The 13,484-nt window shown below is 38.2% G+C and overlaps 1 protein-coding gene across 4 annotated transcripts in view; it reads left to right on the forward strand.

Annotated features, from left to right (window-relative positions):
- Nucleotides 1–13,484, forward strand: part of LOC136881297 (E3 ubiquitin-protein ligase rnf8) — a 101,448-nt gene that overhangs the window by 35,929 nt on the left and 52,035 nt on the right. For 3 of the 4 annotated variants that reach the window (XM_068229122.1, XM_067154095.2, XM_067154096.2), the window contains 5 exons: nucleotides 4,575–4,680; nucleotides 5,813–5,879; nucleotides 6,349–6,409; nucleotides 10,959–11,051; nucleotides 11,421–11,513. In XM_068229122.1, the coding sequence (XP_068085223.1) occupies nucleotides 4,575–4,680; nucleotides 5,813–5,879; nucleotides 6,349–6,409; nucleotides 10,959–11,051; nucleotides 11,421–11,513 (420 nt within the window). The remainder of the gene's footprint in view (nucleotides 1–4,574; nucleotides 4,681–5,812; nucleotides 5,880–6,348; nucleotides 6,410–10,958; nucleotides 11,052–11,420; nucleotides 11,514–13,484) is intronic. The other variant, XM_067154097.2, reaches the window with a different exon arrangement.

The following is a 13,484-nucleotide window of genomic DNA, read 5'->3' on the forward strand; positions in this document are numbered from 1 at the left end:
GAAGGAGGCACAAAATATAAAATTCAATCATTTACACTCAGTTTATAGGCTTCATGACCAGCACTCAGAATATATCACTAAAATTAATCCTAATAACATTTTCCCAGGAAATTTATAGAAAAGGGAGGGAAGGGATGGGTGAACACCTTATTTATATGACACTAATTCCCTAGTCTAGAGACGACTAGAAGTAAGGATTTCAAACCAAAATACTAGAATACAGAGCCAATTGCGACAAAAATAAAGGACAATATCATGCGTTTGCCGATTCTAAATAAGGCAGCGAAACAATATTGAATGTTCTTCAAAACCCAAATCCATCCAAAGCTTTCCATATAATTAAAAGGATTTAAATTCAGCCCTAGCTTTCTTAAAAACTTTGAACAGCATCATAATATTTCGAAACAAGAGTCCCAGCTGAGTGTTTTCAACACTTCAGAGTTGCTTCTTCCTATCAGAATTTTGAGTCCAGAATAGAGGTATACTCATAGGGTTTTCTTTCAGTTGAACCAGTTTCTAACATTGCTGCACAGTTCCAGCCAAGCAGTTGCTACACCATGAATCTCGCCTGCTACTTCCACACATTCATTTATACTTCTTTGAGGTCAAAATCTCTTTTCATATAAACATGTTCCACCTATGATTAGTGCTACCCAGACTCACCTCGTTGAAATTGCACCTTGCAAATCGCTGAACAAGTAATGTCGGGAAAACAGCACAATATATACTGTAGTGGGTAGAATTTGCCAGAGTATTGAAACATGCCCTAGAGAAAAATGGACACACTTAGTGAAGAAGGATGTAGAGAAGAGCGGTCAGGATTGGGAGCGGATTGTGGACGAAGAATGGTTCATGGACAGAACAAAATGGAAGGGGCTCGTATACCACACCTGGGAAACTGGAGTTGGTCAAAGATGATGATGATGATGATGATGATGATGATTGAAACATGCGGCTGGAGCTGTCCAATGAAATCACGTGATGTGTAGCGAGACTGCAAGCGAGGTAGTAGACGCGTATAGCATGCAATAGACGTTGCGGTTTGGAGAAAACAGGTGAAAATAAAGTCCATAAAAATAAGATTTCTTCAAAGGCATATACTAAAATGCAGGATATTCGCTGCCAAACTTGCAGCCAAATCTAAATCTCGAAGAATGGTTATGTTCGTAAACAATGAATCAAGAACTATTGAAAACATTTTTTTTTTTTTTTTTCACAAACTTAAACTTACTCCATTAGAATATCAGAAAATACATAATCTTTGGTGACATGACTTAATAACATGGGCTTAGTAGGAGATATACTTTAAAATTGTGGCAGAATGAGTTATTCTAAAATACTTAAAACAAGTAGCATGTCTAACATCTTAGAAAGACATGAAATTCAATCTTAAGAACTAAATTAAAAATTTCTTTGCAATGAGGTCTGGTGAAAAAGTTTTATATCTCGTCGATTTGATAATTGAACTTGTAACAGGATAATATTGGTCTTCATGATATTTAAATGCTTCTTGTCATTTGACCTTGGCGAGTGCTGTTGAATAAATAGCTCTTGTTGACGTCGGCGACCATCTGTAATTTCGACGTATTACATAGCACACATTTCTGCATTTCTTTTGACTGTTCATGGACAATGTGTTAATTGCACTGATTACTTCTACGAAAACTCCTGGGAATCCAGGTACAGTATATGTCAACTCATCGTTCAACCAACGTTTCAAGGGAGGTATCCCTACTCACTTCCCAAACTGATTAGCGAGAGCTCACTGGACTCTGCGTGTAATCCCATGAGCGCAGCTCGTCCCATCCTGCAGAAAACTGAGACAAGCAAAATTTTGTTTCACTGTAATTCTTGATTCGGGGCTCCGAAGACTACCGAACCCCACGTTTAAGTGCAAGGGGACTTATCATTAACGAGAAGAATTCCTTTGGGGACAAAATGGCACTCTGCTCCACTCAAATCATTTTTGAGGGTGGAGAAAATGCCTGCCCCTCCTTCCGTGATAGTCTGCACCCCTGCAGATGAAAGCAAAAGACCTCTCACAGGATATGACTTGATGCAACAGAACAGGTAATTTTTAAGGCAATTTGACTGTTTCATTGGGTAGAGGAATACCAGTATCAGGTATTAAAATAATTTTCAGAAATGTTTTTTCCTTTTAATCACAGGAAATTAAAATAAACACATACAAAAGTAAGGTATACCTTCAATAAAATTCCGCCGGGCTGAGTGGCTCAGTTGGTTGAGGCGCTGGCCTTCTGACCCCAACTTGGCAAGTTCGATTCTGGCTCAGTCCGGTGGTATTTGAAGGTGCTAAAATACATCAGCCTGGTGTGGGTAGATTTCCTGGTGCATAACGGAACTCCCGCAAGACTAAATTCCGGCACCTCAGTGTCTTTGGAATTATGATAATCCTTATTGGCAGCAAACCAAATCATCACATAATATCAATCATCAATCAGATACCGTCTAGTCCAGTTAGTAGCCTTGCAACTAATGGTAACATCAAGAGCACATCACGACAAGTGGACAATAGTGCACACGCAAGATTTTAAACCACAACCTTTTAAGAGCACAAACCTTCTCTTAAAGAGAACATTTTAACAATTCACCGGGCGAGTTGGCCGTGCGGTCAGGGGCACGCAGCTGTGAGCTTGCATCCGGGAGATAGTGAGTTCAAACCCCACTGTCGGCAGCCTTGAAGATGGTTTCCCATTCACACCAGGCAAATGGTGGGGCTGTACCTTAATTAAGGCCATGGCCACTCCCTTCCCACTCCTAGGCCATGAGACCTATCTGTGTTGCTGTAACGTAATAAAAAACCAACAACATTTTAACATTCATAATATCATCCTCACTTCAGTGTTAAATGTTTTTAACTAATGTAATGTCAGTTTTAGCAATCTACTGAAGATGATCCAATTAGGACGAAACATGTATAGTTGTGAAGAATGTGAAATTTCTAACCATAAGTAGAGTTTGTGGTTTTTAGCAATTTCGAATTAGCGATAAAATGCAAAATTGGTTAAAAATGCAAAATTATACCATTTATTTGAAATAGATGCAAAATTCTTGGTTTTATGCGAAATAAACATATATCTTTTTAAAAACGATGCATTTTCTTAAAAATAATATATATATTGTTATTTATTCCAGGGGAAAGAATTATTATGGCACCTTAAATCTTTCATTGTGTGAAATATCTTTCAATGGCCAAAGAGCAGTGCAAAGATCAACCAATCAAGCAGCTTAATACACTTTCAAGCACAAGCGTTCATTCACTTTGTGTTGACCCTCGATTATAGTCGGTTATTCTTGACGTAGGTGTTGAGTAGTAGTTCTGTTTTAAAGCGGTAGCAATTTATTGTCTGGCAGCCATGGGTAGAAGTGAAGTGACGATCAAACAGTGTGCCGAGAGTTACATGTCGGAGCTTTTTTATGTCAGCGATACAGATGTATATATCAGTGGCCATTCAGGATGTGCTTCCTTTGCTGACAGTTCAGATAAAGTTTGTTCCTAGATATCTGCGAAAATTAATGAAATGCTTGCAGTATTGGAGGGATCGCCCTACCCGTCTGTATTCTCGCAAGTTGAGGGATGATCTTTCCAGTATTTGTGGAGAGAAGAGCTGTGCTGACGGTAACAAGTGACCTACTGGAGAGTTGCAGAAGAAAGAGGAAATTAAGGTGCAGTTTAAGCAGCGTATGCTTAAATGCTTATCTAAGCTCTCAAAGCACATGGGCGTCAGTGATAAGTGTTTTTCAATGAAGTGTGTAATTTATTTAATCGTGCAGTTGAAGGGCAAAACCCAAATCACTTGTGTCTTTGAAGCATAAGTTGCCATTTTTTTTTTTAGAAGTGTCACTGTTGATCAATTTGTCAAGGGCTGCGAGGCATGTTACCAGCAGATGCTGCTGACACCCTTCACGTACAGTAGGTTAAAGTTTCCTTCCTTTGCCTCGGCAGTTGGGCCCCTGTGAACAGTGTCGATGTAGAGAGGTTTTTGCAACATGATTTAACTCGAGTGAAGGAGAACACCATTCAAACAATTGGCATGTTGTACTTTAACCATCGTTGAAATTCCTCTTCCTTGTAGGTCTGTTCTACTGTGATAAATGAACATGTTTAGAATAGCATTTTTCACTTTGATATTTTGTTTGTAAGTTTATAAATATCCATACTCGTGTGTGCATTAATACTTCTTGCTGTCTTATGTTGATGTTTGTCTTATTTTCTATAGTGTATTCAAAACTGCATGACGAGCAATGTGTGATTATTAAACAATATGATTTTACTCCCACCTGTTCTGTGTGCAGTTTTTCAAATTATGCCTATTTTTAACCAATTTGCTAAAAAAAAACCCCACTAAATTCGGGAAGTATAGATGCTAAAAAATGGTAGATCTCTGATTTTTAAATGCCACCAACTCTAACTGTAAGGTATTGAATAAGGAGGATATTGTTCAACAATAAATCATTGTTTTAGAGATTTATAGAATATTAGTTCAGCTGTCAATATGGAATCATGAAGTTTATATTTTGTTGTAAGTGAGATGTCTTCCCTTTTATTGCAGAGAGAAGAAATTCCATGTTACTGGGAGAGTCAACCTGAAGGTTGTCAGAAAGATGACTGCCCATTTCTACATTGTCAGCCTCAGAGAGTTGCTAAGAGCAGGCCAGGTACGTTGAGAACTTAAACAGCGAAGGTAGTGTAACAAACTGTTTATTCTTGTGTCTGTAGAATATTCCATTCTTACTGTACTTTCATGCTATTTTCATAGTTAACAGTTTGTAATGCTGCAAATGGTATCTTAAATATTAGAAGTGAGAACCTTGAAATTATGAAGCTTAGAGTCTATAATTCCTTGACATTCCAAAATGAAAGTTGGATGAAAATCTAGAAACTTGGTTGTTTGACTTTGAAAAGGCACTGCTTTTATCCTGATTAGTGCAACAATTATTTAATATTTTAGTATTAAATAAATTTGTATTGAGTATGTTTCTCACAAACAGTTTCACATTAAGAGTTATTCCTTTAACGAATATAAATGGAGAGGTGAACAAAACAGAAGCTTTGTTAATCTGATTAAAAATTAATTTACCTTTGTTAAATTGTAGTGATAACTGCAATATGTTGTATAAGAAAATAGTGTTAAGCATGGCACGCAAAATTGACAAGTACATGCAAGGCGTGTAAAAGAGAGCATTTACAGTACTTCACCTCTTAAATAAATGATTTAAATGTTTTTTTTTTCTTACATAATAAGCCCTGATAAAAATTTTGTATTTTATATGGACTTTTATTGTAAATAGGTATTTGAAGTCTGAAATGCAGTAATTAAATGGTACAAGCTTAATTATATTTTTTCTATACTTGCAAGGTACAAGTAAGCTGTTACTGTACATCGATAGACTGAATATTGTATGTCGAGTGTACCCTTGATTCTTCTAAGATGAGAGATCTTTTTCATTCTGGCCTTTTGCCAATTACTTGGAATTGGTACTGATGAACCTCTGTGGAGCGGTGTAGTCACTGTTATGTGTTGGTAACGAGCATGAGTCCCCAAACCAGAGCAATTAATCAGAGGTGGTTGAAATCCAGGTTGTGGCAGCCCTCTGAACTAAACGGTGGTATACAGACTATTCACCCAAGGAACCAGACTAAGATGAGAAAAAATATTGTTTTTCTTTTGGTCTAATTTTTGTTGTTGTTTAAAGTCTTGTGCAGAAAATAAGTATTGCTCATGTTGTGCTTGCCATGTGTGTTGTTTCTCTTGCTTTCATTCAGTTGATTGTAGGATGTTATTTGCAGGAAGATTTAGAAGTGCACAAAATACAAACAGTCGTGCCCAGTCGGTGCCTAGAAGTCCTGTTTCCAAGTAAGTTCATTGACTTTGCTCCCATCTGTATATTGAGTCATTTAAGGATATTTTCTTCTTGAGAAGAAGGTTTTGGATGTGAAATAAGTTCATAAAACAGTGCGCATTCGTTTATCATTTGGCAGGATACAAATGGCATTTTCAGTCAGTCAAACTGTGTTTTGTGTAACATTCTACGTCTTTAGTAGATTTAAGAAAAAGGTTGTTCACCAGTAAAAAGAATTTTATCTCTTCCCTTTTCCTGTATTTATCCAGCTTTCTTCCACATCAAAACTGCAGTCCCCTCAATGCGTGTTGAAGACTGCCCTCCTGACGAAGAACTGGAGAGAACCTTTCGTGTTGCTCCCTCCTATCTCCCCGTATTTGTCTTGATCCATTCCATTGCTTGGGTATTTAATGTAGATTGAAAATAGTTGATGTTATTCTTTAGTATGAATAATTAAATTCACTTTACTTTTTGTTCCAACAGTGTACCAACACGCAGAGAGAAGGTGCCTTCCCGCGGTGCTTCTGCCAGATCAGTGTCACAGGTAAGTTACATCGCTCTCTATATTTGACACTGACTGGCTCTGAATATGACTCAAGACTGGGATTGGTCCATAAGCATGTATACGTTATCTTTTCTATAGAAAAGTTACAAAAACTGAATATATGCAGAATGTTCAGAAAGTTACACCTATAACGAAGTGTTGACACCAAGTGGACGAAAACATCACAAGATTCACAATTAGACCTTCACCATTTGGCTGACATTATAGATAGATGGACGTTTCATGTTTAGTTTTGTCTGTTTTTATTTGTACTTTTACGCAGTTTGTCTCTCGCATGCTTGTTTCTTACAACTGTCATATTTCTCTGAAAACAAGACGATCCCTACTTTTTCCTTCAAAAAGATTTAATCAGGATAAAAAAAGTGCTTTGTGAAATCATAATGGTTCATGTTTGTGGATTACTGTAGTCACGTCCTAGTTCGTGAACCATGGGCAACGGCTGAGTGGCCTAGTAAGTGGTCCTGAGAGTTGGGATACCAGTTGCTACGGAAGGGGAGTGGGCATCTCGGACATATTCTGAGTCGTGGCCCTCCTTGTGCTCAGACGGCTAGGACTATACAATTCTCCGGTGGTCCATAACCCGTTAGAGGAGAGATCCTCACTTGGACTATGTGCAAGTAGGGTAGCATCCTGCTTCATGAATTTACCGAGCTCAGAACACTTTAAGCAAGCCTCGGACCTATGGGAGTATCGGAGTCCCACTCTCATTTGACAGGCGAGGGACTCCTTGGAAACAACTTTGCGAACGAAACGGAATTTGATGGGGAGCTATCAATATTAATGGGGCTTACGGAAGAAAGAAGGTAGAACTGGCTGAGTCAGCAAAGAGGATGCATTTGGATGTGCTAGGGGTAAGTGATATTCGGGTAAGGGGAGATAACGAGGAAGAGATAGGAGATTATAAAGTGTACCTGACGGGTGTTAGAAAGGGAAGGGCAGAGTCTGGGGTAGGGCTCTTTATCAGGAATACCATTGCACGCAACATAGTTTCTGTTAGGCACGTAAATGAGCGAATGATGTGGGTAGATTTGTCAGTTGCAGGAATTAGGGCTAGAATTGTGTCCATGTATTCACCATGTGAGGGTGCAGATGAGGATGAAGTGGACAAGTTTTATGAAGCATTGAGTGACATCGTGGTCAGGGTCAAGAGCAAGGATAGAATAGTGCTAATGGGCGATTTCAATGCGAGAGTTGGGAATAGAACTGAAGGATACGAAAGGGTGATTGGTAAATGTGGGGAAGATATGGAAGCTAATGAGAATGGGAAGCGTTTGCTGGACTTCTGTGCTGCTATGGGTTTAGCTGTTACGAATACATTCTTCAAGCATAAGGCTATTCACCGCTACACATGGGAGGCTAGAGGTACCAGATCCATAATAGACTATATATTAACAGACTTGGAATTCAGGAAATCTGTTAGGAAAGTACGAGTTTTCTGCGGATTTTTCGATGATACAGACCACTATCTGATCTGTAGTGAACTAAGTATCTCTAGGCCTAGGGTAGAGAAAGTGAAATCTGTCTGCAAACGAATAAGGGTTGAAAATCTCCAGGACGAGGAAACTAGACAGAAGTACATGGATATGATTAGTGAGAAGTTTCAAACAGTAGACAGTAAGGAGGTTCAGGATATAGAAAGTGAATGGGTGGCATACAGGGATGCTGTGGTAGAAACAGCAAGGGAATGCCTAGAAACAACTGTGTGTAAAGATGGGAAAAGGCGAACATCTTGGTGGAATGATGAAGTGATAGCAGCTTGTAAACGTAAAAAGAAGGCTTATCAGAAATGGCTCCAAACAAGGGCCGAGGCAGACAGAGATTTGTACGTAGATGAAAGAAACAGAGCAAAACAAATAGTTATTGAATCCAAAAAGAAGTCATGGGAAGATTTTGGTAACAACCTGGAAAGGCTAGGTCAAGCAGCAGGGAAACCTTTCTGTACAGTAATAAAGAATCTTAGGAAGGGAGGGAAAAAGGAAACGAACAGTGTTTTGAGTAATTCAGGTGAACTCATAATAGATCCCAGGGAATCACTGGAGAGGTGGAGGGAATATTTTGAACATCTTCTCAATGTAAAAGGAAATCATCATGGTGGTGTTGCGAACAGCCAAGCTCATGAGGAGGAGGAAAATGATGTTGGTGAAATTATGCTAGAGGAAGTGGAAAGGATGGTCAATAAATTCCATTGTCATAAAGCAGCAGGAATAGATGAAATTAGACCTGAAATGGTGAAGTATAGTGGGAAAGCAGGGATGAAATGGCTTCATAGAGTAGTAAAATTAGCATGGAGTGTTAGTAAGGTACCTTCAGATTGGACAAAAGCAGTAATTGCACCTATCTATAAGCAAGGGAACAGGAAGGATTGCAACAACTATCGAGGTATCTCATTGATTAGTATACCAGGCAAAGTATTCACTGGCATCTTGGAAGCGAGGGTGCGATCAGTCGTTGAGAGGAAGTTGGACGAAACCCAGTGTGGTTTCAGACCACAGAGAGGCTGTCAGGATCAGATTTTCAGTATGCGCCAGGTAATTGAAAAATGCTACGAGAGGAATAGGCAGTTGTGTTTATGTTTCGTAGATCTAGAGAAAGCATATGACAGGATACCGAGGGAGAAGATATTCACTATACTTGGGGACTATGGAATTAAAGGTAGATTATTAAAATCAATCAAAGGTATTTATGTTGACAATTGGGCATCAGTGAGAATTGATGGTAGAATGAGTTCTTGGTTCAGGGTACTTACAGGGGTTGGACAAGGCTGTAATCTTTCACCTTTGCTGTTCGTAGTTTACATGGATCATCTGCTGAAAGGTATAAAATGGCAGGGAGGGATTCAGTTAGATGGAAATGTAATAAGCAGTCTGGCCTATGCTGACGACTTGGTCTTAATGGCAGATTGTGCCGAAAGCCTGCAGTGTAATATCTTGGAACTTGAAAATAGGTGCAATGAGTATGGTATGAAAATTAGCCTCTCGAAGACTAAATTGATGTCAGTAGGTAAGAAATTCAACAGAATTGAATGTCAGATTGGTGTTACAAAGCTAGAACAGGTTAATAATTTCAAATATTTAGGTTGTGTATTCTCCCAGGATGGTAATATAGTAAGTGAGATTGAATCAAGGTGTCGTAAAGCTAATGCAGTGAGCTCGCAGTTGCGATCAACAGTATTCTGTAAGAAGGAAGTCAGCTCCCAGACGAAACTATCGTTACATCGGTCTGTTTTCAGACCAACTTTGCTTTACGGGAGTGAAAGCTGGGTGGACTCAGGATATGTTATTCATAAGTTAGAAGTAACAGACATGAAAGTAGCAAGAATGATTGCTGGTACAAACAGGTGGGAACAATGGCAGGATGGTACTCAGAATGAGGAGATAAAGGCTAATTTAGGAATGAATTTGATAGATGAAGCTGTACGCATAAACTGGCTTCGGTGGTGGGGTAATGTGAGAAGAATGGAGGAGGATAGGTTACCTAGGAGAATAATGGACTCTGCTATGGAGGGAAAGAGAAGTAGAGGGAGACCAAGACGACGATGGTTAGACTCTGTTTCTAACGATTTAAAGATAAGAGGTATAGAACTAAATGAGGCCACAACACTAGTTGAAAATCGAGGATTGTGGCGACGTTTAGTAAATTCACAGAGCTTGCAGACTGAACGCTGAAAGGCATAACAGTCTATAATGATAATGTATGTATGTATGTATGTATGTATGTATGTATGTATGTATGTATGTATGTATGTATGTATGTATGTATGTATGTATGAAATCATAATTTTATTTACAATGAATTACAAATTTAATTTGGGAAAAAAAATGAACACACACGATATCATGTAAATTCTACCTACTTCCCTAATCATTTTCAATAGAGGCATTTGATACTGTGTTTGAACGTTCCGGAAATTCCTCTTGCGCCACTTCGCTAGGCCGCATTCGTATCACATCTGTGTTATGGTAATTCCGTCCTTGCGTTTTTCACACATACACCTTGTTGCAGGCTACTGAATGGTTTTCTTGTAGGTTTTAAGCGATCTTTGTATTTATACCAACACTGAACATTGGCTTTAATTATGCCGTATTTTCTTGCACTATTATTCTTAATTATCGTGTTTTTAATAAGCGTTAACTTAAAATTTTCATTATGATATTAACAAGAACCTGTTGAATGCTTGTCAGTAATACATGTTCACCTGTCTACAATATGACGATCAATCATGAAAATATTCCTGCTGTTTATAGAAATGTAACGTCTACTAAACGACGGGTAAAACTGGCTGCCGCTAGACACGTTCGCTAGTGATGTATTATAAAGATGCACACGTTGACGATCAACAATTTTCATGTGCGGGTGAAGGGAAGCTGCGTGGTTTCTGTGGTAGCTGCCAGTGGTGTTCGTTACTGTTAGACCGCAAATACCAAATCACCCTTGATCTTTCACATGAACTTCTGAGGAAAAAAAGCCTTCTTGAATTTGGAAAAATACGCTACTTCTTTAGCTTCCATTATTGTTGTATGTGTTACAGGACAATAAGACTGGTGAGAAGAAGCTGAGAAAGAAGTTGCAGGAAATGGAAAGGAAATTGCAGGAGGAAGAACAGCAAAACGAGTGTATCCGGGTAAGTTTGTAGGTCTCATGCCTCGCCTGGTGCTCCAGGTATAACAACTTAACATTCCATAATGGGATGAGTATATAAGTATGTATACATCATCTTGTTTTAAGAAATGTTTAGGTAAGAAACGTTAGAAGAACGGAATATATACAGTATCTTCAGAAAGTGACACCTATAATATTGTGTTTATAGAGTACATGCCAAGTAAAGAAAAACATCACAAGATTCATGTAATCTTCATTATTTGAATGATGTTATGGACATTTCATGTTTAGTTTTGTCCATTTTTATTTGTACTTTTGACTAGTTTGTTTCTCACATGCTTGTTCCTTGTAACTACTTCTCTAGCATACATTATCATTGTATGTGTTACAGGGTAATAAGAATGGTGAGAAGAAGTTGAGGAAGAAGTTGAAGGAAATGGAAAAGAAATTGCAGGAGAAAGAACAAGAAAAAGAACGTGTCCTGGTAAGTTTAGAGTTCCCGTGCCTCTTCTGGTTTGCCAGGTATAACCTCTTACCATACCATAAAGTCCTTCCTTTAGAAGCGTACCTACCGTATTGGTCCGAATGTCAGATGGCGCTGATTGGAAATTGTTTGCAAGAAAAATTCCCCACTAAGGGGATTTTTGTGATGTTTCCTCAGGTTTGTTATGTAACACTTAACAATTTGTTGGTGTGATCTGTTAGTAGACATTGCACAATAGTAGTGCGACATCTGTGAATACTGTTCTTGATGTGCCAGCATTCTTGAATCTTTCTTTGTCTTTCCAGCAGTATTGTATGTTCCAGTTGGAAACTCCGAACTTTAGCGCAGCCTGTGCACTCGTAGAACATTTTGCCTCGTGTAAAACTGGCAAATTGAAGTTTATACCTGAACGCCTTGTCTCTCCTTTAACTAAAGTGATGAAGGATTTCTCCTTTCCACACAACTGGAATAGTGACCAACAAGCAATAGATCACAAGCCATGAATTGGAAAAACGCATCACATCTCAAGAGATTGCGAACTCAGCTGTGTTGTCTGGGGTGCCTCCTGCTGTACAAGATAGTATATGCCTTCACAAAAATGAGTCTTTTTAAAGGTTAGGCTGCGCATATAAGATGACTACCCCTTTTTTTAAGTACACTTTAACATAAGACCAATAGGGTATGACCTTGCATTCATTCAAGCATTCTATTGCACTTGTTTTCACACTGTGCCCCTACAATGACAATTAAAACCATTTAAATTGAAAATTTGATTTTGCACATAAATGTTCCGTATCCAAAGGTAGCTGTTGCTCTATAAAAATGAATTACATACTGTAAACTTGGCACAGCAGACTAGTGATGTGACGAGTCGAATATTTTAACTCGTTTAACTCGACTCAACTCGAGTGGCTTCCTGTTGTAACTCCAGTAAAGAAATCTGTTCCTGACTGATCGATTTCTAATATATGCCGGGAAGAGAACTCTAAATCAATTTCGAGTATTAATTCAATTATAAAAGTAATGGTTGTTTACTTTTATTTGTTGATGTGTTGGTGTGTTTATAGTTGAATGTTTTAACGTCATGCCTCGAGAAAATAAGAAATCTGTTGTGTGGGATTTTTACAAAAAGTCTGGGTGATAATAGAGTGAAGTGTGACTTGTGTTTGTGTTCCTATAAGCATTTCGGAAACACATCTAACTTAATATCACATTTGAAGAGGAAGCATCCAATCCAGTTTTTAGAAAGTTCAGATCTTGTAGTGTCCAATACTAACAGTAAAAATAAAACAGTGACTAGACAAACAATCCAGAATCACAGTAAGTAGGCCTACTAGTACTTGTACTACGACTGGGATTCAATTAAATGAAGACTTCTTTTCCACATCGCAAGAGGAAAATACATCATGGCAAGATAATTCAGAACCTCGTCCAAAACGTCAGAGACAAATGCGATTAATTCCTCCTGCAAAAGTGAATCAAAAGGTTATTGTTGAAGCCTTATTAAATATGGTAATTTTAGATTATCAACCCCTAGAATTGTAGAAAATGTAGGTTTCAAAAGGTACACTCAAACTCAACCCTGACTATACGCTACCCACTCGAAAAGTATTGTCAGATAAAATGCTCGATGACAGATACAATATATGTTCAGAAGCTCTTGGGCAAAAACTACAAATGTAGCAGTAACAACTGACGTCTGATAGATCCCTAACAGCTCATTTCATCCACGACTGTAAATTAAACTCGTCGGTTTTGTCCACACTATACGAATTGCAGGTGAGTGGCAAATATACGGTAAAATTGTAGCTATTGTTACAGATAATGCCAGCAGCACAAGCATAACCATTATTGTTGAATCTCGCTTTTAAAGATTGTATAGCAAAATACAGTGATGAAAATAATCATTTAAAAAATGATAAGTTGATTGAACTTATCACCAAATGTCGGTCAGTAGTTTTATATTTCAAG

The sequence above is a fragment of the Anabrus simplex genome, chromosome 9 (assembly GCF_040414725.1).
Source record: "Anabrus simplex isolate iqAnaSimp1 chromosome 9, ASM4041472v1, whole genome shotgun sequence".
In the NCBI taxonomy this organism is placed as follows: domain Eukaryota; kingdom Metazoa; phylum Arthropoda; class Insecta; order Orthoptera; family Tettigoniidae; genus Anabrus; species Anabrus simplex.